General features: G+C 41.1%; 1 protein-coding gene across 17 annotated transcripts in view; it reads left to right on the top strand.

Moving 5' to 3' along the window:
* The window catches only part of ITPR1 (inositol 1,4,5-trisphosphate receptor type 1), a 183,012-nt gene that overhangs the window by 13,311 nt on the left and 142,295 nt on the right, over positions 1-27,406 (top strand). For 10 of the 17 annotated variants that reach the window (XM_040592299.1, XM_040592311.1, XM_040592309.1 and 7 more), the window contains 2 exons: positions 6,678-6,785; positions 10,573-10,643. In XM_040592299.1, coding sequence (XP_040448233.1) covers positions 6,694-6,785; positions 10,573-10,643 — 163 coding nt within the window. In that variant the 5' untranslated portion in view covers positions 6,678-6,693. Of the gene's footprint in view, positions 1-6,677; positions 6,786-7,449; positions 8,028-10,572; positions 10,644-27,406 lie in introns of those variants that run through there. The other 7 variants (XM_040592297.1, XM_040592294.1, XM_040592291.1 and 4 more) reach the window with 3 other exon arrangements.

Below are 27,406 nucleotides of genomic sequence, written 5' to 3'. Positions count from 1 at the left end.
TCTGTTTTATTTCTCTTTCCCTGGTGTATGCAAAGAGCTCCTTTTAGATTTGCTAAGTCAGAAGCTTTGCAAATGACAGTGCTTTGTCCTGCCGCCCCAGAAGAGTGATTATTCACTAGATGATCTTTTAAATAGAGCACTTCTGCCTTGCTTTGGCTGTGTTAATGGGATTCTTAGGAATCTTTCTCACAGCCCTCAGGAGGAAACCTCCCTTTTTATTGAGCTAAGAATGGGAAACATCAGGTTTTGGTTTAAGTTCTTAAAAAGTTAGCTGCACCTGTAAAAATAGATACAGAATGCTGCGTTATCCAAAGCAACACGGAAATCTTTAGAGAAGTGTTAGGGGAAACATTGGATCAAACCTGTAGGGCCAAATTTTCAGCCAAGTGATCCTGTTGTAAAGTTTGGATTTACCAAATTATTTAAGTACTGGACTTATATCTAGGGAGTCAGTCTTTGGGTGCATTTGAAAAAATGTTAGCTTATTGGGCCTAATTTACAAATATTAAGGACTCTGTTCCATTTGATTCAAACACGCTGCTTTACCTGGGCTTGTGGGTTCTCAGTTGTTCAAGTCTTGATGTGATGTTGCCAATAGCTGTTAATTTATGGATGATTCTTCACGTGCATGCCAATAGTTTATGCCATTAAGCAGTCCTTTATGTCTGCTTTTTTGTTGTGTCTCTACTCTTAAACTCTGGTCTTTTTTCTGTTAAGAGCTGAAGCGAAATTAAACTTTTGCTGTGGAGTTTCCTGTCTGCAGGAATGAAGTTGAAGCAGTTAAGTATGGTTTGAGATTCAGTTCCTAGCTCAACAACCTAAATAGCGAAAAAGACTATCAAAAGTGCTGCTCCAGTTTCTGTAATGGTACATATAAAATTGCAATCTCTATTTAATTGAGCACTAAACCACAGTGAAAATAAGATAATAGAGAACTGAGTACATCATGGGACTGCAAGGCACAGCAAGGAGCTTTTTTGCTCAAAACAAACATCATTAAAACCATCTTAAAAAGATTAACTAATTTGTATGCCAGTTGCTGGAAATCAAACAGTCTGCAATAAGACATATTTGGTCTCGTTTAATTTACAAATAGGATTTGCAGTCATAGGTTAAAGAATTAAAATCCCACACAAAGCAGACATGTGAGACATGGTATCAGCAAAATAGCTTCAAATTCTGTGAAAGGCCTTTCAGCATTAAATTACTCGAGATGAGGAATAGCATACTGCTGAAATCTTGTTACAAACAGTCCCTGTAAGGAGGGACTTCAAAAGGGGCCTTGACTCTGCTATTCAAGGAAAGCAAACTTTCAGTGTTGCTCTGAAGCTTGTCTTTTCTAACTTGACATCAAGATTTAGATGAGTGATGGGAGAAATTAGCATGAAATGTTTACAAAGCAGTTGCATTTCCTATTCTGAGATCTGCAGAAAGCAGCTGTCTCATTAAGGTATTTGATATTTAACAGTCAGTTTGATTTCTAAGTGTTTTCACTGTTAATTCTGCTTTAACTGCCATTATGAAGCGTGTTTTTATGAGAAAATGGATTGAAGTGCCTCAGACTTGAATTTCAGTGGCTATATCAGACTTACACTGGCTTACTCGAGGCCATCAGGCTAAGCATATGACCTACTTATGCCCTAAAATATGACCAAGTCCCAAAAGCCACTGGAAAGAGTTAGGAGGGAGGGTCTGCAGAATGTCACCTTTGGTTCAGAGCGGAGTGGTAGTGCTGGTGGTAAAGGGCTTTGTATAAACCCTGTCAAAGTGCTTAGTCTGCATTTCAGAATTGGTTCTTTTCATTGGCGTTTGCTGTATGAAATGCAGCTTGTTTTGAGGATATGCACAAGATAATCTAGAAGCAAGAAAATGAAAAATGAAGTCCATAATTACGGCACTTCTGTTCAGTCAGAAGACCAAACTGGTGGTCTTGTGATACAGATTTGTGTTCACCAAGGAATATGGAGTAGTAGGGGAAGGGCAAGTCCTAAAACTCTTGGGTTTTCCTGGATTTAGCTAATGCATTTTCAGATCCAGTCCCATAGAGCAAAGCTATAGACTGGCAAAATGACTTGGAAAGCAGTACCTTGCAATTTACATGAAATTCAGCAGGTGTTTGTGTTTATTTTTTTAGGGGTTGTTTCTTAAACAGAGACTTTATTTTATTTTCCTGTGCAGATACAATGTATCTAAAACATAAATAAACACATACTAACTTTCATATAGATAATATACATGAGGAAGTAATCACAAACATAATTAAATTCAGGCTGCCAAGGCTTAAAAAAATATGGTAGAATGTGCTAATCCTTCAGGTATTTTTTGATGTCTATGGGTAGATACAGTCTGCTTCTCAACATACAGTCCACTATTAGTTCATGTTTCACTTCTCATCTTAAAAATTAAGTCTGTCTTTCTCTGTCAAAATTGGGATCTTCAGCTTAGTGGGAAAAGAACATTATTTTAAAAGCTTGGTTTGCTGCTGTCGATGTTGCTGCCACCTGCATTAAGCCTCGTAATACTTGTTTGGAGAAACCTGACTCTTGCTAGATTTGTGTGTTAGTATTGTCATGCTGCTATCATTTCCCTATCAGACTACTTTAGTTTCAATTTGTCAAGTAAGTTTACCTAGAAGGAGTCTTGCTTTCCCCTAGTGTTGAAGTGGAAGAGGGTGACAAGGCTCCACGGCCAGGAGACTGCCAGGTTATGGCTGGAACATGGTGGGTTTCTTGGAGGACTCCTGTCTCTTGCAAGACATTGAACCTGGGAGTGTGCGTAGCAATAACTGCAAATGTTCTCTTGGGGCCGTCCCCTCCTCTAGTATTAATCAATGGCTCTTGGCACTGGCATATCTAAAATAAATAAATTGTGGAGTAATGGTTGTATTTCTCTACTGAGCACAATTGCTTTTTGAGCAGCGTGATTGTGCTTATAGCTGTAAGAGCTGGGTACTGAGAGTGGGTGTGAAGATTCTCCTGCCCTGCGCTTCCAGGGGGCTTCTGGTGGGCATCTCATGTCTGTGGCCAATGCCACACGGGAAGGGGAGCAGCCCCTTCCTGGCCAAGGAGGTGTGCGTGGGTGCTTTGACTGATATGTTCCGGAGGGGACCTGTTTTCTTCAGTCCCTGTGGTCCATCTCTGCTGTGAACTTAGGATAAATGTGCCAAGGTTGACAGATTTTTGGTGCCTCAACTTCTGGGTTCTCCAGCTGAAGACTCCCATAGAGGTCTGATTTCGGGGGGATTACCTGGAAACTTCGCTTTTGAAAGCCTTCGGCTTCTACCTTTTTGTCTCAGATACCCCAGTTGTCTGTCTCATCAGAGGTGGAAAATACTTGGCTTGTGGTAGCTGATCATTTAGTGTTTAATGCCAATAATTGATCAATTAGTGAAGTAATTTTGTTAGGTGTCATGAGTGCCTTGTGAGGAGGCTATGAACGCAGCTTTGAAACAAGCTAAATGAGTTTAGAAATGATTCTCTTGTAAATCTTGCCTGTTAAGGAGGCCTGGTGGGTCGTTAAGTCCCTCGCTCCATCTGCCAGTTCAGCATGTTCCTGAGCAGCGGCCAACCTCAGAAACAGCATGTTTGAAGAGAAATGTCAAGTGGACTGACTTTGGGTATTCAGTTATTAAAGAACGTAAGAGGAGTAGACAGTGTTCATCATGCCCATTTTGATTGTGGGTAAGCCTTAGGATAAATAGGTGTTTTACCAAGAGGCTCACCCTGCTGGGAATTGGCAGCGTGCTTCGCCAGGGTGGTGGAGGCACGCTCCGTCCGAGCATCTCCTGTTGCGTTGGAGATAACACCACACTGATAGTGGTAAAACAGCATTCAGAATGAATACAAGAAAAAAGTGAATGAAGGCTTGCATGCTAAATACAGTGTGCTTAAGAAGAGCCTTTAAAAATAAGGTTACTGTAGCTAGATCAACCCTTTGGAAGTCTGGCCTCCAGCAAAGCTGAGGAGCAGCAGGGAGCATGAGGCTGGGAACGGGAGGCTGGGGTTCAGGCGTGCCGCAGGCAGTTTGCACCCTGAGGAGCCCGGAGGCAGAACCTGACTGTACCGATGGCTTGGCAAGCCTGCCCAGAAAAATTTATAAAGGATCTGGTGAACAGACTGGCAATGAAATTCAATCATGCTGTGACCCTGAACTACCTCCAGAGTTAAAACTACCTTTCTGTTAATCCATAACCATATAATGATTATAGGTAAGGTTGCTAAACATTTTATTAGTGGGAATGTTAATACATGGCAAAAGGACTTATTTTAGAAGTTTATACTACCACGATATGTTGGGGTTTCAATATCATGGTGTATGACATGGTATGTCTGCATCTTTGTCAGTAAAGAAAACACAAGAAAATGGAAGTTATATTCTGGGAAGTAATGCGGAAGTTTGATTGTCCCTCCTTGGGCCTGGTTTTTCCTCAATGTTCTAAGGTAATTCTTTTTTTTTTTTTTTTTTTGCCAAGAAAAAATTCTTCTCTAATGGAAGTCAATAACTTTGACCTTCACATTCCCTTGAGAACAGCTGTGGTGAACATCTGCCTCTTCCAGAGGAAAAATGACATAGTCCAGTAGAGTAATGGCCCTCATAACCTGAATGGGATACCTCAAATGCCGCTGTAAAAAGGGGCCGTTTGGAAGTCTCCACATTTCTTGACTTTGCTTTGGGCTGTATTAATTTAGGGCTGAGCTTAATTGTAAGGTTTTTGGCCTGAAGTTCATAGTCAACATCCAAGCCAGGGAATGAGGAAAACTGCATTTCTAGTGTTGCTAATTCTGGCACTCGGCATATTTCTGTACGTTTTGCGGCATAAAATAGGTAGTGATGTTATTCTGTCCGCTTATCAAGAGAGAATGGGAATGGACTGTGTAAGATGCAGTGCAGAAGAACCTGGTGTTGAGCGAGCAGCCTGAAGCCAAATGGTTTGCTTCTGTATGCACAAGGATTTGATTTTGGAGGAGCTGAGACTTCACCCAGTATAAAAGCGTGGCCTGTTACCTTTGGGTTTTCATGAGTTTGTTTTTAATTGTGCAAATGACCCAGGGATTTACAGGCATGTGAATGTCTCCAATGTGCTTTGACTTAATAATGATGAAAGTTTTTTCTGTTACCACCACCGCCACTGCTTTGGGGCTGAGGCAGTGAGGAGGGAGGGACAGCTGTTTGCAGCTTTTCGGAAAAAAGCACAGCTTCAGCTTTTTGTTTGCACTTTGACATCTGCAGTGCATTATCACCACCAGCTTTTAAATCTCCATGAATCTGTCCTTGTTGAGCTCCAGCCTTGCTTAATAAACTTGATCCTTACACTTTTGGTAAACAAGATAATGTTCAGTGAAAGGGAATATTTATCCCCTGTACAGTATCACGGTTGTGGTCTGTAATAAGCATAATTTCCTGCTGCTTAGTTCTGGTGGTGGACAATTCAAAACTGATTTGGGTGTGATGTTGGAGAAGGTGAAAGCATTTTCAGTTATTTCCCCTGAAATCTGGGAGTCTGGTCCCGGGCAGTGTTCACTAGCAGGACTGCCTTGCTGCAGGCCACCAGCTGGTGAGAAGGAGCAGCTTGGAAGAGCTGCGTTGCTGCCTGCTGTTTCAGACCTCAAGCACAGAAAACTCTTTCAGCATTTTGAACTCGGTGATGAAAAAGCATGGCTTAGGAGGATCTCCAAGAAACCAGTAAATGGTCTTGGAAAAGATGTCTTTGAAAAACCTATTGAGTTGGCCTTCCAGGCTCATGTTGGTTGTCTCTTTGTTGCTGTGACAGATAGAAACTTGCTTTTCTGGATTTATTTAAATGACTGATAGGTCCTGTATGATTCCATCCAGGATTTGGGGCTCTAAAGAAAATAAGGATAGTTCTTAATACTGTGGAAGTTGACAACACTAAGTGGCTGTCTCCTCAGAGTTACATTTAGGCAATCTATTTTAAAAACAGGATTGAAATATTGCTGATATCACATGGATTTGGCTTCCTGATACATACGTAGCTTAAAGTATTTGCCTCTGGAAAACCTTAATCTTTGTTTTTACATGCAAAATCTGTTGTCAGGCATATTCATTGGGTCTTCACCTAATGCTGTCCGTGGGACAGCAGCTGTAAGTGGGTGGCTATTTTAGTGTTGGTCATGTCAATATTTTGACATAACCAAAAAATATTGAGAAGAATCATGTCAATATTATACATGACAATTCCCAGGAGCATCATTCCAGCGCAACAGAGAACCTTTGAAATATGCTGAAACCTACCTTTGATTTTGATAAAGAAGCTGGCAAAAAAAAAGTGTTGTGATTTAGGTGGTACAAATAATATGTCTTAAGCTGAGGCCACCCACTCTTCTTCCTCCATTCCCTCTCACAGGTGGGATGAAATGGCTCTGTACACCTGCACTGAAATGGCTGTGAGCATCTGCTGGGATGTATACGGCTACCCATAACACAGGCACACACCAAATGGGATGCCAGTAGCTGCTTGTTCTTCCTTAGTTTATTTTTCAAAGCAAGCATTTTGACATGCTGTATTTTCTTTGATACCTGACATTCCAGTGCAAGAACTTGTTCAGTTTTTCAAACAAATGAACAAACAAGCCAAGGTTCCTGTTGTTGTGACCTCCAGTAGCTTATACAGAGAAATTCTGCTTGACAAATAGTAACAGTGTGCTTTATTCTTCTAGGGGCAGTAAGCCAGAGATGACTGACAAGATGTCGAGCTTCCTTCATATTGGAGATATTTGTTCTCTCTATGCAGAGGGCTCAACAAATGGATTTATTAGCACTTTGGGGTAAGAACAGCTGTTCTCTTGTACTAAAAACATCCATAAGAAGGACTAGCAGAACTCAGCTAGCTATCCTGTTCCTGGCTCCCAGGAAATACTGAGTAAAGCAAGTTAGCTTTATGTACAAGTTTGACTGTAAATTTAAAAATGGCTTAAAGCTAATATGGCAAGCTAGATCTTGGGAGGATGGAGAGAGCATATCGATGGCTATGGTGTGGTTTTGATGCCCTTGGTGGGAGGAAGAAGTTTGCCAAGTTAAGGTGTGGGTAGGGGGAATGAATGCAAGCAAATGATTTTCATGTTGTTGTCTGTCCCGTGTCCATCCGTGTGTCCCGTCCTGTCCTGCCCTGCCCCCCCCCCACCCCCCCACCCCCAGACAGGAATGAATAGGCTTGAGTGCAATCTGCTGATTGGAAAAAAGGATGTAGAATAGGCAATGTAAGTAGCTTTAAAAAAAAAAAAAAGCCCCAAGCCAAACCGTTTCTATACCACTAACTTACCACTGTGACTAGTTTTGTCTTACAGTATTTTGAGGTTTCTCATACAAACAAAATTGTTCTTCTCCAGTCAAAGGAGAACATGTTTTGAATCTTCAGCTTTGCCAATGGCCAGCACCCTGGAGCTGCAGTGGGAGCCGTGCCTTGCCAGCTCCTGCCCCTGGTGTGCTTCCCCACAGAGCTCCTTTGTGCTTTCTTCTGCAAAGACATCAGAGTAGGTGCTCTTGGAGAGTGCCTCTTAAGCAATAAGTGTGTGCTACTTCATTAAACAAAAAGTAGCCGTTCACACAGGAAAAGGAAGAGTTTGCAGAGAAAAGATGTGGAATTGCAATACAGATCTGAAGAGTGTCAGGGTATGTTTTATTCTGCTCAACTGCGGCTGAGGAGAAATCTCTGAACATCAGAAGCTGGCAGAGAAGCTGTGTACTGATTTGGAAGACCTTGCAAGAGGCTGGATGAGAAGCTCAAAGAGCACATCTGCCGCGTTGTTTCAAAGCAGTGAGAAATTAGAGGGAGGGAAATAGAGTGCATGACACATTGCTGTGGTACTTCAATACTGAATGATTAGCAAAGAAGCAACCAGGAAGCTTGATGATGTGGTGAGTGGGCACGCACACAACATGCTCTTTCTCATTTCCAGTAGCCGTAAGGGCCTCAGGGTGGGTACAGTGACAGCAAATTTTTTGATGCCTACTGTCCAGATGCCTCTGATAAATGGAGCTCCCAAGCAGGGTACAAAGACAGCATCCTGGTAAGTCTCTCGGCAGGAAACGATGGGCTGGAATCTCACCTGAGTGACTCCAAACTAACTTATAGGTTTAGTCCTCTAGCTATTAGGATTCTGGAAAATAAGGGGGCAGAGAAGGAAGCAGACACTGAAGATGCACCATGATCTATTATAGGAAAGAGAAGAAAATATGGGATGCTGCCAGAAGGGAAAGAAGGTATGATAAAAGCAAGGGATGTAGTAGTAAGTAGGGTTGATTGAATAGTATTTGGCGAATGTATTTGACAAATTTCCCAGGTACTCGTCAAATATGACATGTACACTCTGCAGTATTCGATCAGCTGTGTAACTGGCCAAATACTATCTGCTGAAAACTGGCAAAATGAATTAAGCAATACTATACATTTGGCTATTTTATTTCTTCCTAGTATTGAAGCAAGTTTGGCAGTAAATAATTCCAGAACAAGTAGAAAGTTGTTATGTTATGTTTATTCCCATACAGTGCATGATGAACATTATGCAGTGGCTGTGGCTTTTGATGGCATTGCTGAGCAGATGTTTTTCACCATGGGTAGTCCTTTCAGACATCACAGGCCCTAAGCACGTCTTTTCTAGGCTTGATGAGATGTTCTCATGGCAGGTCTAAAGCTCTCCCTTAGTGTTACAAGCATCCTCTTTGATTTGATTAGTACTGTTTTAAGGTAACTGCATTATATAATGGCCACACATCTTCTGAGCCTAATTTAAGCCAGAAATCCCAATTGCGATGTGAAACGTGAAATGCATTATCATTCTTAATAAGCCTTTACGATCAAATTAGTTTTGTCCTATATTTAATTTAGCCTTTGTCCTGGAGAAAATTAAAGAAGCAAAGGAAAGATTCAGTGTAATTGTACTCTATACATTATATTCTATATGTGGAGTTTTGACAGTCTTATGTCATAACAATGTGTAATGACTTGTTCATGTGGTTAATGAAGGTTGAGAAACAGATACCACTATACATTCTAATGTCATTCTAAATCTTTTGAAGAGTGTTCCCATTTAATATTCCTATGACGTGACTGTTGCTTAATCGGGACTTTACTCTTGCTGTTTCCCAAACTCAGTGCTGTCATCATTATGATTACTGGTGTACAATATATGCTCTTTTGTGTTTTTCACCCTGTAAAATTTTTTTCTTAGTAGTTTGGGAAGTTCCTCTTTATTTGCAATTTAATCTCAGGATAAGAGGGATCTATTGCACTGAGATTATCTCTGTGTGGGATGATCAGAGTAACACGTTTGACGATATTTTTTGGCCCTTTGTTCACTAGAAGCAGGTCTTTCAGTCACCTCAAATAATAAAGCTACCATTCTGGTTGGAGCACATGTATGTATCTATAATACTTAATAGGGAGAAAAATCCATGGGGAAAAAGCAATTTACTTTGAATGTTTGCATATGCAGATTTCAGATGCATAGAACTGTTGAGTCCACTTGGTCTCTCTGATCTCTTAATTTTTTATGCACTTCATTATTTTCCGTAATTGTTGTCTCAAGATGCTCCCTGCATGCAACCAGCCTCTGCAAGGAACAACTCTCATATTCTAGGTCTCAGTCTTTCTCAAGTTGATTCTGCATGAGAATGGACATCTCAAACCTTTAAGACTTTGGAGTTTGACTTTCTACTTTTCTGTAGAGAGCCTCTTTGACAGATTGGCGTTAAGGGGCCAAAATGAGTCATTTAGGATCAAATCAGAAACTATTAAGTATTTGGTTACAGTTGCATTTTCACAATTTGGGAAGTGTGGTGAAAGTGCAGTTCTGTGTTAATCCAAAGTGTGCTAAGATCAGAGCAGTGGTGACAGGTGCATCTCAACTATTTTCTTTATTTTGTGGGATTTGAATGGACCCTGTGGGGTTTTTGTCGATGTGTATTCACAGGAAGCTCTGTCCTGGCATTCCCTATTGAAATCTCTTGGGTTCACTTGTCCATTTTACCTCCTTCCTGGTAGAACAGGAGGAGGTTAGTTCGATCCCTTGACTTAACTTATGTTTATGACAGGTGAGCAGGAGGGTATATTTCTGCCTTCCTTTCTCCTGGGAGTCAATTTTTATTGTGGCAGTTATTATTTCTGCCTTTTCTTAATACTTGAGGGGTCATAGGGTCAGTGCCCAGTTTGCATAGTTGTCATATTTTCCTGTTCTCTACCCTTCATATAAACACATTTGCACCGTTATTTAAATCTGTCCAAGAGGCAATAATTGTTCTAAGGCTGTCTCTCACCTAACTAGAATATGGGCTGTTCTGTCTGCACCTCAAGGAGGGGACATAAAGATGATGCAGTATACAGGAGCAATTACTTTTTTATTGTCCCACCTATCCAGGAGCATAGCTCTGGGCAACACTAAAAATTAGCTGCATGCTTCTTAGAAAGATTTGGCATAAGTTGGCATTTGGGGAATGTCTTCTGCTGAAGTGGCCACTCGGATTAAATACTGCAAATAAATGACTTTGGTTTTGCTAACAAGGATGTAAGTAATTGCAAGGGAATAGAACCTCACTTTACTTCTCCTTTCTTTGTAGCCTTGTGGATGATCGGTGTGTTGTACAGCCAGAAGCAGGTGATCTTAACAACCCACCCAAAAAATTCAGAGGTAAGTTTATTAGACAGCTCATTAGCCTTCTGGTTAGAAGTCGTCCTTTGTTTTGTGCAATTGTGTAACTATTTTGGACCTCCATGCTTTCTGTAGAATATTTTAATGTCCTCTTCTTCCATGAAGGGCAGCTCACAAGGAGAGAAGTAAATATGTGAGTGTGGATGTCTGTGTTAAGTGGGTTGCGGGACTTCAAAAGAATGCTTTGTGGGGGGGGTGGAAAGGGGGCTGCCAATTGAGGTTGGCTTTTCGATCTGATCTGTCCAAACTCACAGGGTCCCTGTAAGTTTCATTTCTTTCTCTCCATTGTATCATACATGCCATTTAGTTGCTCACTACCAAAGACACTACCTGTCTCAGAGGAAAATGAAAAGGAGCAAATGTTTGTAATAGCTGTTGTTATTTGACTTCATTCGATGCTAACTACGCTTGACTTTGCTTTCATTGTGCCAGGAAAACTATGCTTAGTGATAAGCAATTAATGCCCACTTTGCACAGTTTGGCTAGAGCTGATTTGTTTAAGAAACATCTCAAACAGGGAGAGAAGTGCTAACTGGAATTTTGTTTGGGAAAACCTTAATTTTTTTTTTCACCCCTTGGTTGCATCTTTTACTGAAAGGATAGCTCAGCAGCATATTCGAAAAATTTAGTCTACCTTTTATTGCTGTTCTTGGATGTAGCAGCAACTGTTTGTCTTGTTTCTTTGTTGGATGAGTCTTGTTTCCTTGGTTGTGCTTTGCCTTTATCAGGGGCTCAGAATTACCATAATTCTGTTCAGGTTTGGCCAGAACTGCAGGGGGTTCCCTTTCAAAATCGTATACCTTCTGTATTGCTAGTTTTCTTTGCTGGGTTTTTTTGGGGGGGAGTTTGTGTGGGTTTTTTTCCATGACATGAAGATGTCTCATATAATGAAACTCACTTTTTAGGATATTGTTTAAGTCTGTGAGTTCTTGTTAGTTTTTCTCCCTTTTCACTGGAAAACTAAACAGCTAATGATTCAAATACTGAAGAGGCAACCTGGGGAAGTTTTTGTATGTGATGTTAAGCTCTCCAGAAAAAGAACAATGGTGTTACGTGAACTAGAGCCCTGACTCTAGGCATTTATTGATGCTGAAATTATAAAAAAATAATAAAGCCAGATTTGACTGAGACTGCGGATGTAGAAGGAGGGGGGCGGGGTGAGCACGAGAAAAGAATGAGAAAAAGGCAATTCTTGCTAGCACAGTTTAGGAACTGCAAGTACAGAGACACATTTGTCTGACATAAAACATTGTGGTTAGACATTGTAAATGTTCTCATATTACTTATAATTTATACATGGCAAACGAATGGTGTGAACCTGTTCCAACCTTTGTAGTTACTTCAATGAAGGTTTTATGGGGAAGTTGATGCTTGATGGTAAATGGCAACAAAAGTCGGAAAACTTTAGCAAGCATTTTATAAACATGCTTTATGAGTGTAGTCTAAGATAAAATGCTTTCCATGATAAATATGATCAGAAGTAATGATGAAGTACCATCTTCAACACGTAGGGAAAATACCCCTTTTTTTTACAAAGCAAAGGTACCCAGAGGCTGGTCTGGGGTGTTGTGTGGGGGAAGTCTCTGGTAAGGTCAGGAACTACAGCCCTGTCTCTGCAGTCTTGCTTGGTGTTTTTATGACACCTTGCAAAAATACTTCCCTTGCAAATGGAACGCAAAGTCTTCCCTAAGGTGCATTTATCCAAACAATGTAATTTATATCTAGGATATAAAGCAACCATGGGCATCTGGTGAGTGTAATTCAGTAATCCCAGTATTTAGATTTGTTATACTTGAGATTTAGTCTTCATTGCCGTCGGCAGTGTCACAGGTACAGCAGACCAGTAGCACAACATTACTTTTGTACAGTAGCAGCATGGGGCGGGAAATGGTGTGAAAATGTTCTAGTAGCCAGTTAACTTTATAGGTGGTGCCACGTTTGTTCAATGATTTTGTATAGTCCATACTAGTCGGGGCAGGTGATAGGATCTCTGCAGGTTGAGGCCTGAGAAGTGTGATCTTAGTTTGAATTCAAATACATGTAGGACACTGGCACTGGTAACTGAGAAGTAACTTTTGAAAAACTTATTAGGGCAGGACCAAAATTAATCATACATAAGTGACTTACGTTATAGCTTTACACAGTACTGGAAAAACGCCTCTTGCTAGATAACCTCTTTTATAATCTGTGTGTGAACCGTCTTTCAAAAGAGCTATTCCTTAAGGTGTCCAGATGCAGGTCAGTCAAATCTGAAGTCACCTTCTGGGAGGAGCACAGAGTGTGACTTTGTGGCCAGTTTTGAGGATCTCACTTTGGGTAGTATTTTTAAGAAATGTAATTGTAAGCTTCTCTGAGCAGATCTGTCTTCTGTGGGCAGATGTAAAACAGTTGTAAATAAAATTTTCATGCCTAATCAAAGTGGTGAGAGATATCTAGAAGCAAAATTCACTGTTTAGATATGCATACGTGACTCCAAGAAAATGCAGTGTGAAAGTAAAGCATATATATCCAGTGGCAGAATTAATCGATCCTGCTTTTTTCTTAGCAATGGGTGTTTCAGGTTTTAAAAAGGCCTGTTGCCTAGGCTACACTTAATCAGTTGCATCTCGTGGCAGCAGCAAGGCCCTGGTCTAGAGGGTGGTGATTTTTCATTGCTCTCTCTGCTTTAGATCCTTGAAATAGAGCAGAACTGCAGTGCACAAAGTGATGGTGTGTACGCACCGTCCTTCCTGGAGAGAGCCCCTCTCATACGGAAGGCAGTTGACAGTAATACTTAGCTGTGAGTATATGCTGTCACTAAATGCTGATAACCTGCTTGTGGTGAGAAAATAGTCCCTGTCTGAGGAACATGTTCCTAAAAGCAAGCACTTTGTAGCTGAAACAGAGTTGGGTTTTGGTGCTACTATGTCCTTCTAAAAATGTTGGCTTCAAGTTGTTCTAAGGAAAATTCAGTCAGGGGAGCTTGATGTACGTTTGGATGAACTGGGCTGAGCAGGATGATTTGCAGCAGTGCGACTGTAGTTGGAGATGGGAGCGATAGAGCCTTTCAGTCTGCTTGGAGGAAAACGTACAGAGGTATCCTGAGGACACGAGGGCTTGCTTTGTTGACAAAAGTTGTGGAAAAAGTAGGCTGACAGATTAATCTGGTGGTAGTGGAGCCCTGAAAGGGTTGAAATGCAAGAGGAAGCTGAGAGTAAGATGTGATAGTGTTCAGGTAAGATTTGCAGTGTGGCATGAAATTATGAAAGAGACATTAAGAAAAAAAAAACACACACACACAAAAAAATAAAATCAGAAGGTATATTAGATGGAAAAAACCTGAAGTGCCGGAGTTGGAAAAAACTCTTAAGGAAGGTATTTGTCGAGCACCCTCATAGTTACTATGAGTGGTTTTATTTCACATGTTAAATGCTCTGGTGCCTCTAGATCCTTAAAATAAGGTTTGATTGCTTAAAGATATGAAGGTTGGGTTGGGGTTTTTTCCCCCTTTTCCCATCCCAATCAGAAGTGGATAGCACCGGAAGTTCGTAATCTGAAGTTGGATGGTAATTACGGTCTGTGAGATCTCAGTGTATTTTATTTAATTTTATTTTGTTCTGGCTTTCTGAATCCACTTTACATGTGGTGGTTTTGGGGGTAGGTGGGTGGGTTGTTTTGTTTTTTTTTTTTGTCAAGTACAATGTTTCTCTGGCCCTTCATGTTTTCAGCTCCAACTAATCCAAAAGTCCTCGAAAATTGCCTTGCAAAACATAAAAACTTAAAGAGTACGTTCATTAGAGTGTTTCTTTTTAAAAATGTTAAATGCAAGGATTCTTGCGAAAGAGTATTTTACTTAACTGGTCTGAATATACTGTGTACAGATGAGATTCCTGGAAAAAATCCTAGTTGTATGAGTCTCCAAAAAAAGAAAGAGTGTGACAGTTCCTTGGTTATCTGCACTGCTTTGAACAAAAAAAGACATTTTCTGTTTGTGGGGTTTTTTGTGGTTTTTTTTTTTTTTTTTTAAGCAGGAATCACTGCTCTAATTGCCGTCTTTGTGCATCTGAATAGTGGCTATAAATGAACATCCTTTTAATATGCATGGTTTTATGTGGAAAGTATGAACTACAGCTGACCCTCTAGCTAGGCTAAAAGCACCAGTGCTTCATTCTCGTACTTAAACGCACAGAGACGGAGAGCTGTTCTGCAAATTAAAGTCAGACCTAGCAGTAGTGGCAAAGCTGAAGCAGAGCCCAAGGCTGGTAATTTTGCACTTTAGCTGCAGCTTCTGTGCTCTGTTAGTTGGTATATGCCTTTGCAGAGGTTTTATTTGGGTTCATTTAGTATTGAAACATAGGGCTGAGCTAAGCCAAATGTGTTTGCTTAATGCAAGACACTGCTACTACACCAAAACAGTCTGACAGCCTTCTCAGGAAATTCCTTACAGCTCTTTATTTGGGATGCAGATCTGGCTGCCAGGGATCCAGAAGCTTTGCAATAGCTGCATGAAGCGCAGGGAGAGAGGGCACTTACTGGGTTAATTTGTCCAGCAGCTACCGCCTTCCAGAACATTGTTTTAGTAGTTGCTGGGCAACACTCTTTTTTTGGCAAGATGTTCAAAGAATGAACCCATATCTTAGACTTAAAATACCCTCATGGTGAAGCAGAAGATGAGTAGTTCAAATTCTGTTTGTTCTTTTGATCCCAATCCATACTGTATGCTCTTTCTGAATATTGCCTTTGCAAAGCATCTGATCTGGCTCCTCCAGTGGTGGTAGGGTCTGGCACTGAGGGGCTCAGCCTCTGAACTACAGGTTCATCTTCAGTAGAAGAAATGACCTGGGCACTACAACAAAGCTCTAATATAAAAATATACATGTATGAAAATATATCTTCACACCCCAGTTCTTTTGATGGATTTGTCTTAAATTTGCACTGTGCTTGGCATTGATGAAAGTCAGTATGCTTCTCCATTACAGAAATGTTTTGAGTTGTGTTTTGTTTCTCGTAGCTTTGCTGTTGATGATCTGAAGCCTATACACTACTGCTCTGTTTAATATGAAGAAAACATATGTAATACTGATAGAGGCTATGGAGTTATGTTGCATGCATATGGGATTATTTAGCCTTATTTAGCTAATGCAAGCTTGTTTATAGTTTGGCTTTAGAACTGAGATAAAGGGAATTTTCAGCTGAAGGGTCACATAGATAGTTTTCCCAAACACTTCAGCATATTAAAAAACAGACTAAACCAAATACCTAGATACCTCTGCTTGTTAGTTTTTGAAATCTATTAGCAGCATATAAAAGTGCACTTTCTAGGTAGTAAAGCCTTTAGGTTTCAAGTGTTCAGCTTCAGGTAAGCGTGTAACCTCAAATTCTGCTGCTCTCTGTATGCCCTCCATGCATACTTCTTCAAATCTACCCTGGTGGAAGCAATTATGTTGGCTTAGATTGCCTGTTAAACTGTCAGGTGAAATAGTCTGAGTTGTATGACTTTCTGCTATGTTAGATGGCTTCGAGTGGGTATTTTGCAGAGGGTTGAGGGCATATTCCTGGAATGATGGTGAGAAGGAGGGGTGATAGACCTGGGCTGCATGGCCAAGTTTAGGCTCCATTGTCTCTTTGAACATGGGGTTTCTAGTGCTGCTGAGATGTTCGGGTATATTAATTATTAATGTGCCTAGATTTCCTTAAGGAATATTTAAACTAATGTCTAAATATGGCTTCTTTCACCCTGATAACTATATATTAGTGGATAAAATAGCAGGATTCATTTTTCGTGCAGGAGGCAGAACTTTTGAGAGTATCTGAGTGCTAAGTTGAAAGCTTAGCACAGTGGTCTTGAAGAGAAATACATTGCTTGCACTAGAAAAGTGACTCCTTTTCAGGTTTTGAGATGTTGACGACAGATTAACATGCACGTACTGAATACCTAAAGTAGGAATCGGGGCAACAATAGTAAATACCTACTCAGCTAACTTCTTTGGTTCATGGCCAAAAACCATAAAAGGAAAAAATTAGACTGCTTAGCCCCTTTTCAAAAAGAGTACTATATGATGATTTAGTGTAAAATCAAAAATTTCTGGGTTGGTATAATGGAAGAGAAAAATTATAAAATCCAGTCTAATGCTTATATTTTTTTAATTAAAATTGAAGCATTGCTTGTTTTGAGTGGGAAAAATCTTTCAGTCTTGCTGAATTAGTATATAGTTAAAAAAATCTAAAATACATTTTCACTGCCTTGATGAGGAATCCTTTAGGTATGAATCTCAGTATTTATAGAACTGTACTAGAAAACTGCCAACTCCTAGTACGCATTTGAATTTGATGCCCTTTATATGATGAAGAAATACTGAGCACTGTTGCTAAAATGTAAATCTTTAGCCCACTGCATCCTACATACAAGCAGATGTTAGAGACAATTGTCACTGTGGCAGCATTTAGGTATTTCAGAAAACCTGAAAAGTGACAAGTGTTGCATTTTTGTACAGACAAATGTGCTTTGTATCTGCTAAAGCTTGGAAAACCCTGTGAGAGAGGGAGTAGTCTTAAAGGTCTTTTCCAACCTAAATGATTCTGTGATTCCAACCAGGAGCTGATGTACCGCTGAGGTGAGCCCACCGACGCGGGTCAGCCGGTAGGCAATGCGTGCTACCTTCCCCACTAGCCCCTGGGGCTTCAGAGTAGCATTGTGAACACCTCATCTCCAGATGTTTTTAAACACGGGTTTTGTGGTAGTGCCAGGCTCATCAGTGATAATTACTGAAATGGCTTGCTGTATTAGCAAGCAGAGGTGGTAGTGGAGCTTTCCCGTTAGGAGCACAGCTAGGGAATAGGTTACACTCTAACTTGTGTAGCTGCTGTGTCCTGTAATGTATTTAAAGAAGCGAAAGTAGCTTGCATTGCTTTGAACTCCAGTAGTGATTGGGTGCAGGAATCAAAGGGAAGTGCGTTTTTTGGTCACGGAGAGCAAATTGGAAAGCTGTTTTTATTTAGTTTGCTGTATATACTGCAGTGTGGTTCCTTACTGGCCTGTTAAATAAGACAAGTTATAGTCCAGTTGGTAGCTACGTGTGTGGAAGCACCAGGACATCCTAAAGACATCCCAACTCCGTGGTGCCAGTGTGCCTTGCTGAAGTAGTGAATCAGTGACTAAGTAATTAGTGGTTTAATTGAGGTGGTTTAGCGTGGTTTTTTTCCCATGTCCTAGAGATAGGGTACCAAGACCATAACGGGAAATGTCTGTATGGCACAGATTACAAGAGGGTCTGTTTAACTTGGTGTGAGGAAGTTGTGGATGCTGAGGAGGAGGAGCTGGGTCTGTTTGGAATACAAGGCTCAGGCTGTGAAGGTTGGCTGGGTTGCGTTTTGCCTGCTGGTCTGTACCGAGAGTACTGCGGTCAAACAGCTGTCTGCCAACTTCTGGTTTTAAAGTGCTTTCATCTTAGGTGTTTTGCATCTAGATGAAGGCAGAGCTAAGCTCCTTTGAAAAGGAGAGTGGCTATTAATATGCATAACTGGAACACTCTATGAAAAGCACAATCTGTTGGTTAAGGTACTGCAGAGGAATGAGGGGGGGATTTAATTGAACTCCTAGTGTGAAGTTTTATGATCTGTGCACTTGGTTTGCCCATCTGAAAAATGTGGTTAGCAGTTCTGTACTGATGAGACGTTCTGTGCTGGATGACAGGGGAATTGCACTGGTGCAGTGACAGTGTCCTAAAAATGAAAAAATAAGCAAAGGGCTGGTTTGAATGTTCATTCCTTCTGACTAGCTCTCGCAGGTCTCAGCTTTTTTGCTGTGGAAGGTTCAGGGTATTTCAGGTAGGATCGCCAAATCGAGGGATTGCCAAAAATCAGTGCTTAGCTATTAAGTAGAACAGTACTGTTAATAAACCTAGCCCCAACCTTGTAGACAAAAGAATACTGTGGCTTTGTTGCCATAGTTTCAGTGCAAAATCTGACCTTAGCTACAATAACATTCGGTTAGAAAGAACTAGCTAATCAGTTTTCTAAAATTAGTGTGTTCCCTAGTACATAAGCCAGTATGAACAGGATATTTAATGAAATATTATACTTAGTCACAAGAGCCCAAGGGAGTGAAATGCCTTGATGAATTGTGGGGGTGGGGCGACATTGGTGCATATCTTTTAATATAGCAAAGTTATTAAAATTTGTGGCTTGCTTAATATTTAGGGTAGCTGAACTGTTGTGTTCTGTGCACTCAATCTACTTTGCTCTGTTCCTTTTAAAAGCTCTGAGTCTGTTCTGTGAGCTAGGAAGACTGAGATTCTAGTGAGTCTCATCAATACTAAGTACTTGCAGAGGACCTTCAAATAAACTTCAGAGCTAGTGTGTGCTTTTTGTTAGCACAGCCTGAGTGCTTTGCAGATGAAGGAATCTTACTTGTATAGAAGGATGCAAATACTGAAGCAGATGGATAAGTCATGAAGTTTGTTGGGAAAAACAACCGCTGTGTGAGGGAAGCAGTCTCACAGGTATTAGGTACTTAAGCTTTTTACCAGTAGTCTAAAGTGTTAAGAAACTGAAGGGCGAGATTCAGAGAGACTGGTTGGTAAGGCCTGCTGTGTAAAATACTGCTGTCAGTCCAGAACATCTATCTGACTTGCAAGTGCATTTGTTATGCCTGAGGCTCGCTGACCTAGCTGTGGGTGAGGTTTTACCAACTGTGGTAACGCAGAGTCAAAGATTATTTCTTGGCAATATGGGGACCGTGATAAATTACCACTTTTTTATGTGCAGGTTGGTTATTTGGGTATTAATATAAGAAAAATGTGTAATATGCAAATGTGGGGCAGGAGGCCAGGTGAGCTGTCTGTTATTCATTGCTGTTGGAAATTTTAAGTTCTCATTCAGCCCGCTCAGTGTTTCTGCCTGGCTGAACTGTATTGCCCACGTAGCTTTCTGGAGTCGCCAATGTGCTACATTTTTCTTGCTGTAGGTCTTGAGTGGTAGTTTGCAGCTCAGGAAGTTGGACTGCTGTTTCTGCAAGTCTGACATAGAGGACTGTGCTAATGAAACAGCTTTGCCTGTGTCTTGTCAGCAGTGCAGAGGTGAGAGCCTCTGTCATCCAGGTCTCCATCCCAGCTTGCCTGCTGTATCACACAGTGATGAGCACTGTTCCCTTACTGCTTGGTGCTCGAGAGAGACCAGATACCTGGGAGGATTATTCAGATGAGGAACATCGAAAGCATCTGAATGATGCTTACCAGTTTGGTGATGGCTTTTGTTATTTGGTAGCCAATGCGAGTTACTAAATGAATCGTCAACCTTTCTGATGGCGCTTTGCAGATAAGGTTATGCCTGTAATTAGTCAAAACCAGCTGTAATTCACTTAATGCTTTTCCCAAGGCTTAGCTTTGGACTGTCCTGGATGTGTAGAAGCCCAAACGTTTGGTGACAAATGCATTGGAGTTTGATACAGGAAAACGTTTTTCTCCTTTCATGTGCCGACACTTGCGTAGCTGAGCTGTCAAGCAGATCCTCTTGGCTCTCTGGGTTTTGCTTCTGCGGCATGTAGCTTATGATTTCTGATACAGCGCACAGTCACGGGAAGGTGTGATCTATATTCTTGGATCTTCCAATTCAGATTTGGATTAGCATGTTCATGCTTCAGGGTTTCCATTTTTCTGCCTTGTAAACCCAGCTGCCTCCCCCAGTAAACTACAGGAGACCATACCTTTGGCAGAGAGGTATGAAGGATATTCTCTGCTTTTTTTCACTTTTCTGTGACCAGATTTGCTTTCCTCTTACCCCCCTTTGATTTGGTTTGATCACGATGTGTTTGATTTTTCAGAAGGAGCAGACGAGTGCCTTGTGACACTCCTGAGGATTTCATCTGTTGAACTCTTCAGAGTGTTCTATAGAATCTCACTTCTGCATTGCTTTTAGGACAGAGTGAAGTTCTGTGCTGCTTGTAATAGCAGTAAGTTATACTTAAACCTTCAATTAGTTTACCTAAAAAATAAGGCCTTATGTTGTGAAAGGACATACAGTTCAAAAATATGGTCAATTTAAGTTATTTACTGAAGAAGACAAGAGATGAGTGTGCTAAATACTCATACCGAGGAGATCTTACAGGTACTGTGTGCAAGTGCCACATGAAGTCATTACTCAAAGAGGAACCCAGCCTCAATCCAGAAGTTAAATCGTTTCACTGTTCATTTTCTGGGTAGCCTACTCTTCACTGAGCAAGAGTCCTGACTAAAGTGGTGGTATCTCCTCGGCTGTAAGCTCAAGGAGGTACTGCTGTAAGTCCTTCTGTTTGAGAGCAGTCGGAATTAAGATGGTGAGGCTGCCAGCACAGCCAGCCATTAAAATGTGCTGTTACGAGAGGCAGACCTTGCCAGCTGTCTGTAGTGAGCGGTCTGTGACACTCTCATCTTCCTCCATTCCCACATTGCTGCTGAAAATTGAATACCCTGTCTCCTGGTTGCAGAATTTGGATTCGTTTTTCAAGATGTAGTACTTGATGTGTCAACACCTGAGTGTGATTTCTCTTCTTCAGTTACTGATGCATTAATAGCACCTCCAGCTGAGTTATTCACATTGCTGGGTGGAGATCAAGGTGCCAGTGCTAATCTGTCTAGTTCCTTGTGACTCGGGACCTGTCTGTATAAAAATCTCCAGTCTTTCCTGCAGTACTTTAAAGTTTGTTTTGATCTGAATGCCAGCAAACAAGGGAGTTGTTGGTGAAGGTTCTTGATTCTGAACGCTGCATTGCATTTTCTGCGATCCAGAAACGAATATTCTGCTTTGAGGTCAGTCTTGAAAAGCACCTGCTGGTTATTTAAGAATAAACTGGAAGATACAGGTTTGCTTCCTTGCTGGACAGCTGATCTGCTGGGGCAGGGAGCTGCAGAAATCTCAGATGAGCATTTAGTTGGCCCCGAACAAACGCAACCAATATAAGGAAGCCTTGTGATTCTCACCTACAAGAAGTATTGTTTGTAAACATACATATGGTGACTTATCTCATTTGCTTAAAAACCCAAAATATTGGCATATGTAGGAGGCTGTTCCTTGTGCACTGTGCTTGTCTTCTACACTTCTGACTTTGTGGTCGTAGCAAAGGGCAAAATGTGTGCTGTGTTTGGTGTAATTTTGTGGAAACTCAAGTGGAGGCTTTCTGCCAGTTGGTAACGGGCAGTGGAGCCGTCTGTGCCTCTGCGTTCAGCTGGTCTGGATGCAGCCTGGCAGAGATGCTGAGAAACCTGAGCTTGGTAGCTCTTAATAAATACTGTTTCCTTGCTGTGAAAGTCAAAGCATTTAGGTTGGCATGTCTCGTGAATGTTTCAAACACTAGAATAGCCATTACAGATTGACTGACACTAAATGCAGTGTGCCTTGGAAATGTTATTCTAATGAACAACTTATTATTCAGTCAAGTAAGAGAGTTACTTATGTGTTAGGACTAACACTTCCTTCATACCTAATTTGTGAAAATAATCAGTGCCGAGTTCTCTGTGTTGGCAGTTTTCATCTGTTTTGATTATATAATATACAGAAGTTCAATGAAAAGGGAAGTCCTTGTATTTTGGTTGAAGACTCTCTTGTAGCTCTGTCATATTTGCAGCATAAGAAATCACCTCTAAGCTTTACCGACAGCAGAAGAACCGTGACGTTGCTAGAAGAGAGTGCTACAGGATCCTCTCCTGCTTTAACTAAAAGAAATTATCTCCTGGTCAGATTTTATTAAGGATACAGAAAACCTTGCTATGCAGAAGCAATCTGGTAGTGCTTACACCTTGCTATTTAGTGAATGTCAGACCTTTTATTCATTGAGGTTAAAAATTATACAAGGAAAAAATAAACACAGAACTTGGAGGCATGAGGAAGTGAGAGAGCTGGATAAGGGAGCAGCCCTCCTGAAAAGGAAAAAATCTTAGCTGTATCTACAGAAATCCTTTCCTTCTCTTCAGAGCAGCACATGATCTCTAGCCAGCACCAATTAACTTTAAACAGCCACAGAAGGCAGTGGGTTTAGGCTGATGGTGGCCTGGCAGACTCTGGGACCAGGCTGGGGGCTTGGTACAGAAGGTTTGGTTTGTGTTGGGTGTTCAAGTCCACAGCTGCTCTGTATGCCCTAAATCTGCATTTTATTTTTGGAGAAACAAGAATAAATCTCAGTATTATTAGAATGTAACTGGTACGTATGTAGAAAGAGCAAAAGTTTAGTCCCCACTCTGCAAACCTCCATAGCGAAAGTTTTAGAGGCTGGTGGTGCCTGGGATACTGAACATGGCCAGAGGGAGGACCAAGCAGGATGGTTACTGCAGTGTTTCAAAACACTTCCCAAAAGCAAAGGTTGCAGTACTGATCCAGCAAATGCTCCATCAGTCCAGCCTGGAAGTTTGGATTAATCTGTGCCAAAGGCTTCACTTCAAAGAAAGGCTGAAGAACGAAGTGGTGGATTTGTGCTTTTGCTTGGTCACAAATGGCTTCAGCACAGACAAGGACGGCTTTCTCAACCACAGCCGATTTATGTTAATTTGACTAATTTAACTAGATGTTCTTGTCAAAAGCATCCCAGTGCCTTTGACTTCTCGTCATGTCTTAACATCAGTATTAAGCAAAGGCACTTCTGGCGCATACACATACATGCAACTTTTCTGGGGCTTGTGTTGGCTTAGTTCTGTCCTTCAAAAGCACATTTTCCATACTGATTAAAAAGCAAATAATATATCCCATATTCATGTCATCTCAACAAAAGCTGTTAAGAATGGGAGGTACTGTACTGTAAGAATAACTCAGTTACCACATCTTCCTGATAAACGAAAACTGTGTTTTCACTGGTTGCTGTAGGAGCATTTAGCTCTGGAAATGCGATGGTAACTGCATGCCCTGCGTGCGCTCGGCACTGACCAATACACGGGAGAACAGTCTTTCCCTGCTGCATAGTATATACTCTCTAAACGGGAATGGCAGCACCCCGCGAGCTAATGTCTTAGCGATTGGAAGGTAAAGTTTGAAGGCAATATAGATTTTGCAGATAATTCGTGGTTATCATTGACAAGTTTTAAAATAAGCTAAGAATTTATATCCTCCCACTCCTTGTCAGGCAGATGGCCTTGGTCATGGAGAATGACAATGAGGAGAAAATTCTTCAAATATGATCTACAAGATTTAATTCCAAATATATTTTTTTCCATATGCAGTCAGTCATGTGCTTAAAGGTTTTGTGTTTTGTGAAGATCTGGGAAACTTGACGTGATAATTCTGCACTGAGTTCAGAATTTGTCTCTGAAGAGAGCTCTTCAGGCTTCAACAGTTTGTCTTAGTCTCCTTACTGATTCTTGCCCACATGTGTATATATATACACAAATAAAAATTGGAAGAGAAGGTAGTACGCTATAGGTGATTTTATATTTAATTGTAGTAGCTTATGTTATGAATATCCACTAATATTTCATATTATCTTCTTCTAATCTTAATATTATGGTTGGCATTTAATTTCTAATTTTTACCCTATGCAAAAAATAGGGATTTTTGTATTTATTTGGTTTTAGTGTTTAGCTGAAGTCACCTTCTTGTAAGGTCAGCAGCTGTCACAATTTTTTAATTTTTTCAGTCTTCACCATGCTGGGTGCTACACAGTAGTTTTCAGGACCTTCAAGGCACATGGGTAGCAGAGAAAGCCATAAAGGGAGCAAATGTAATGAGTGCTTTGCCTTTACAACATGTTTGATTGAGGAGAAACCCTGCAGCTGTGTTGAGGCTAAATTCATTTCATCCTGTGTTAAAGGGGTGCCACTGTTGGCTTGTGCTGCCTCTGCACCCCCAGCCAGCACCTGTTAGATTGGAAGCAGGAGGGATGGGGGTGAGCACAAGAGAGAGGAGAGCCCTTCACAGGCTTTGGAGAATATGGCCAGTCCGTATGGAATTCTTACTCTTTATGTTGGTGAGAGTAACTGAATGTACGGAATAAAACTGGAGAAAATATTTTATTCTCGTAACCTCTCCAGGAGTCCTTTATTGAAAGGAACATGAAAACATGGAAGTTTTTTGTTTTCTGAAATGCAAAAGGAAAAAGAAACCCCAACAAAAACCATGGAGAAAACTACAAGTTCTTGGGGGAAAAAAACTTTAGGAAAAAAAAATGGTGGTTCTTTTCAGTTACTTTCAGGGGGGGAGGATTTCTGTTTGCAGAAACGTCTTTCTTTCAGCTTTCTGTTTTAAAGGTTTCATAACCGATAGCTTGCATACGTCTGTGCTGTATTGAGGATCTTTGTGATCCTTTGCTGAGGTTTGTTCTTGCCTAAAATGTAGCTGGTGGTAACTGGGGAAGAGATCGAATGGAGCTGTCTTTCTCCTGCAAAATTAATTCAGTCTTCCTGTACCTTGTTTTCCCTTCAGGTATTCCCAGTATTTACATTATCTGCTTTCCTATCATAGTTTCTCTGTGCAGAGATTACTGGATTTGTTTGTCTGCTCTGTGTTTTTGTAAGTATAGTGACCCTGGTCATTGCTTTGACAGCCCTGCTGCTACCAGAGCTGTAAAACCACAATTGGAAGTAGTGGGGAGGGGGTGCCAATTGCAGGGTTTGAAGGGGGAAGGGGAAAAAAAACCCAGATCTTGAGGTTTTACTAAAACTTCAGATTAGTCACGGAAGACCCTTGCCACAGACAGCTTTGCTCGTTTCGTGTGCAAGTGTGTTGAGTCAGTTGAGAGTCTGAGACAGTGCTGTCTGAGATCCCAAACAGTGAACTAGTCTGAAGAGCAATGTGGTATTTGTGCAGGGTTTAAATTATGACTAGTAGGGTATTAAAAGTTAAACATTCTGTTGGGAACTAGACATCAAAGTACTCAAAAAAAAAAAAAAGGGGGGGGGGGGGGGGGGAACAGTGTCAGGAAAATGAGTTGTTGCGGCCTTAAACTTAACTCGGTTATTTTAAAAGAAAAAACTTCAAGAGAAAAACTTCTATCCTTCAGAGATTTTGAAGTGCCTGTCACTTAATGTTCCTTCCTTCGAGTCGTGGTTAAAGGCTCATTTCAAAAAACCACAATGACTCAGCTACTTTGAATATCTGCTCTGTTAACATGTGGCTCATGTTAGAAGCCCCAAGATTTTCTCCCACCTCCAAAGACAGTTCTTATTGGTGGATACTTTATTGGCAGTATCTTTTGCCCTATGCTAATTTTAAACGTACTTTAAATATTTAGATTTTTAAAGAAGTGTAAAGGCATAGTACCCTGATATTGGTAAGTAGAAAGGAGAACATTTGTTTATAAATATTTATTATTTTGCAGATGCAAAGGTAAGTTTATATAGATCTTCCCACACACACACACACACGTTTGAAAGCGACTGCTCCAGAAAGAGTGCTGCCTGATGTTTATTGCAGTGTAGTGCTGGATTATGCCCATCTCTTTGGAAGGACTGAAAAACGTTCCTTGGATATTTTTTGGATTGCGTCAGTTAACTTGGAGAAATGAACAGCTCTTCCTACAGAGCTTTGGCTTCTGCAGAACTCTGTGCTGGTCAGACAGCTTCTTCGGAATGGTCCAGGGACATCCTCACATGCATCAATAACAATACAACATCTTGTCTTTCTGGTTGTGTTTTCAGATAAATTTTTCTGTGGTCCTCTGTACTGCACTCACTAGGTGATTGTGAGGGCAAGATCTGCCTTGTTCTGTGTTTCATGTCGTCAAGTTCTGTGCTTGGGAATGGTGTGGGTGGCTTGAGAGAGTTGGTTCTGGACAGAGCTCTTGCAAAATCAGTTGGGTGGCCTGGTGAGAGATGTTTCTAAACACGAAGGGTATTTTTGAGCAAAACCTGTATAAATACACATAAAACAGAACTGGTAGGTTGTACAGGAAGGAACTATGGGAATCTGTTCTTCAGTGTGGTAGGGCTGCAATATATATCTTTGTCCTTGTTCGGTGGACAGAAGATTGAGGGTGGTAGGAGGAATAGGTGATGGCGACCAGATACTTTTCTAAACCATCACAAATAAGGTGTTTAATGGAATAAACTTACCATAAGATGTAGTGATCGACAGGACAACTTCTTTAATAGCCTGAGATTGAGCTTCAGCAGGCAGCATTCTGTGTGGGTTTTCTGTGCTTGCAAGTCTGTGGCACAACCAGCTGTCAGGTTGGGCTTTTTAGATTCATATGGAGCTAGTCCAACCTCTTGATTAAAATTTATGCAACTGACTGAATTGCTGAAGTGGACATCTTGCTTTGCAATGATTCTTGATTACTAGCATCATGCTGGTGCTAGATCTGAGGACACAGAAATAATCTCTTATTCATTTTTCTCTGTGTTTCCCTGTTGGTACACAGAAGTGTTGCCATGGAGGAGAGCGTGGGGTGGGAGTAGGCAGGAACCAGCTGCTTTAGGGCCACGCTGGGAGGAAGACTGGGGGAGGATAATGCATGAAGTCTGCTCTTGCGAACAATCCTAGGAACTTCTTGCTGTCAAATGTTCTGTGCATTTGTTATGGAAGAGCTTTGAAGGCACATAGGGAAGGGTGGGTCTTTTAAAGACAGGAAATGGGCTTTCTCTGCGCTGCCTGGGAGGGAACAGGTTATGGAGCTGACATGCATGGTGGACTTCATGGGCCTTTGTTTTCAGTCAGGAGTCCCTTGGCAATCTTGTGCGCCTTTACACGTTGTTTAAACAAGTACTGCTTTTTAATGATGTGGTCCTTCAAGGATGTGCAGTACAACTTCACTACCTTTTTAAAAGTGCTCTGCAAATTTTTAATCTAGACGGCACAGTAAGTTTGCT

Source organism: Falco naumanni, chromosome 4 (assembly GCF_017639655.2).
Source record: "Falco naumanni isolate bFalNau1 chromosome 4, bFalNau1.pat, whole genome shotgun sequence".
In the NCBI taxonomy this organism is placed as follows: domain Eukaryota; kingdom Metazoa; phylum Chordata; class Aves; order Falconiformes; family Falconidae; genus Falco; species Falco naumanni.
This window is presented reverse-complemented; position numbering and strand designations above follow the sequence as displayed.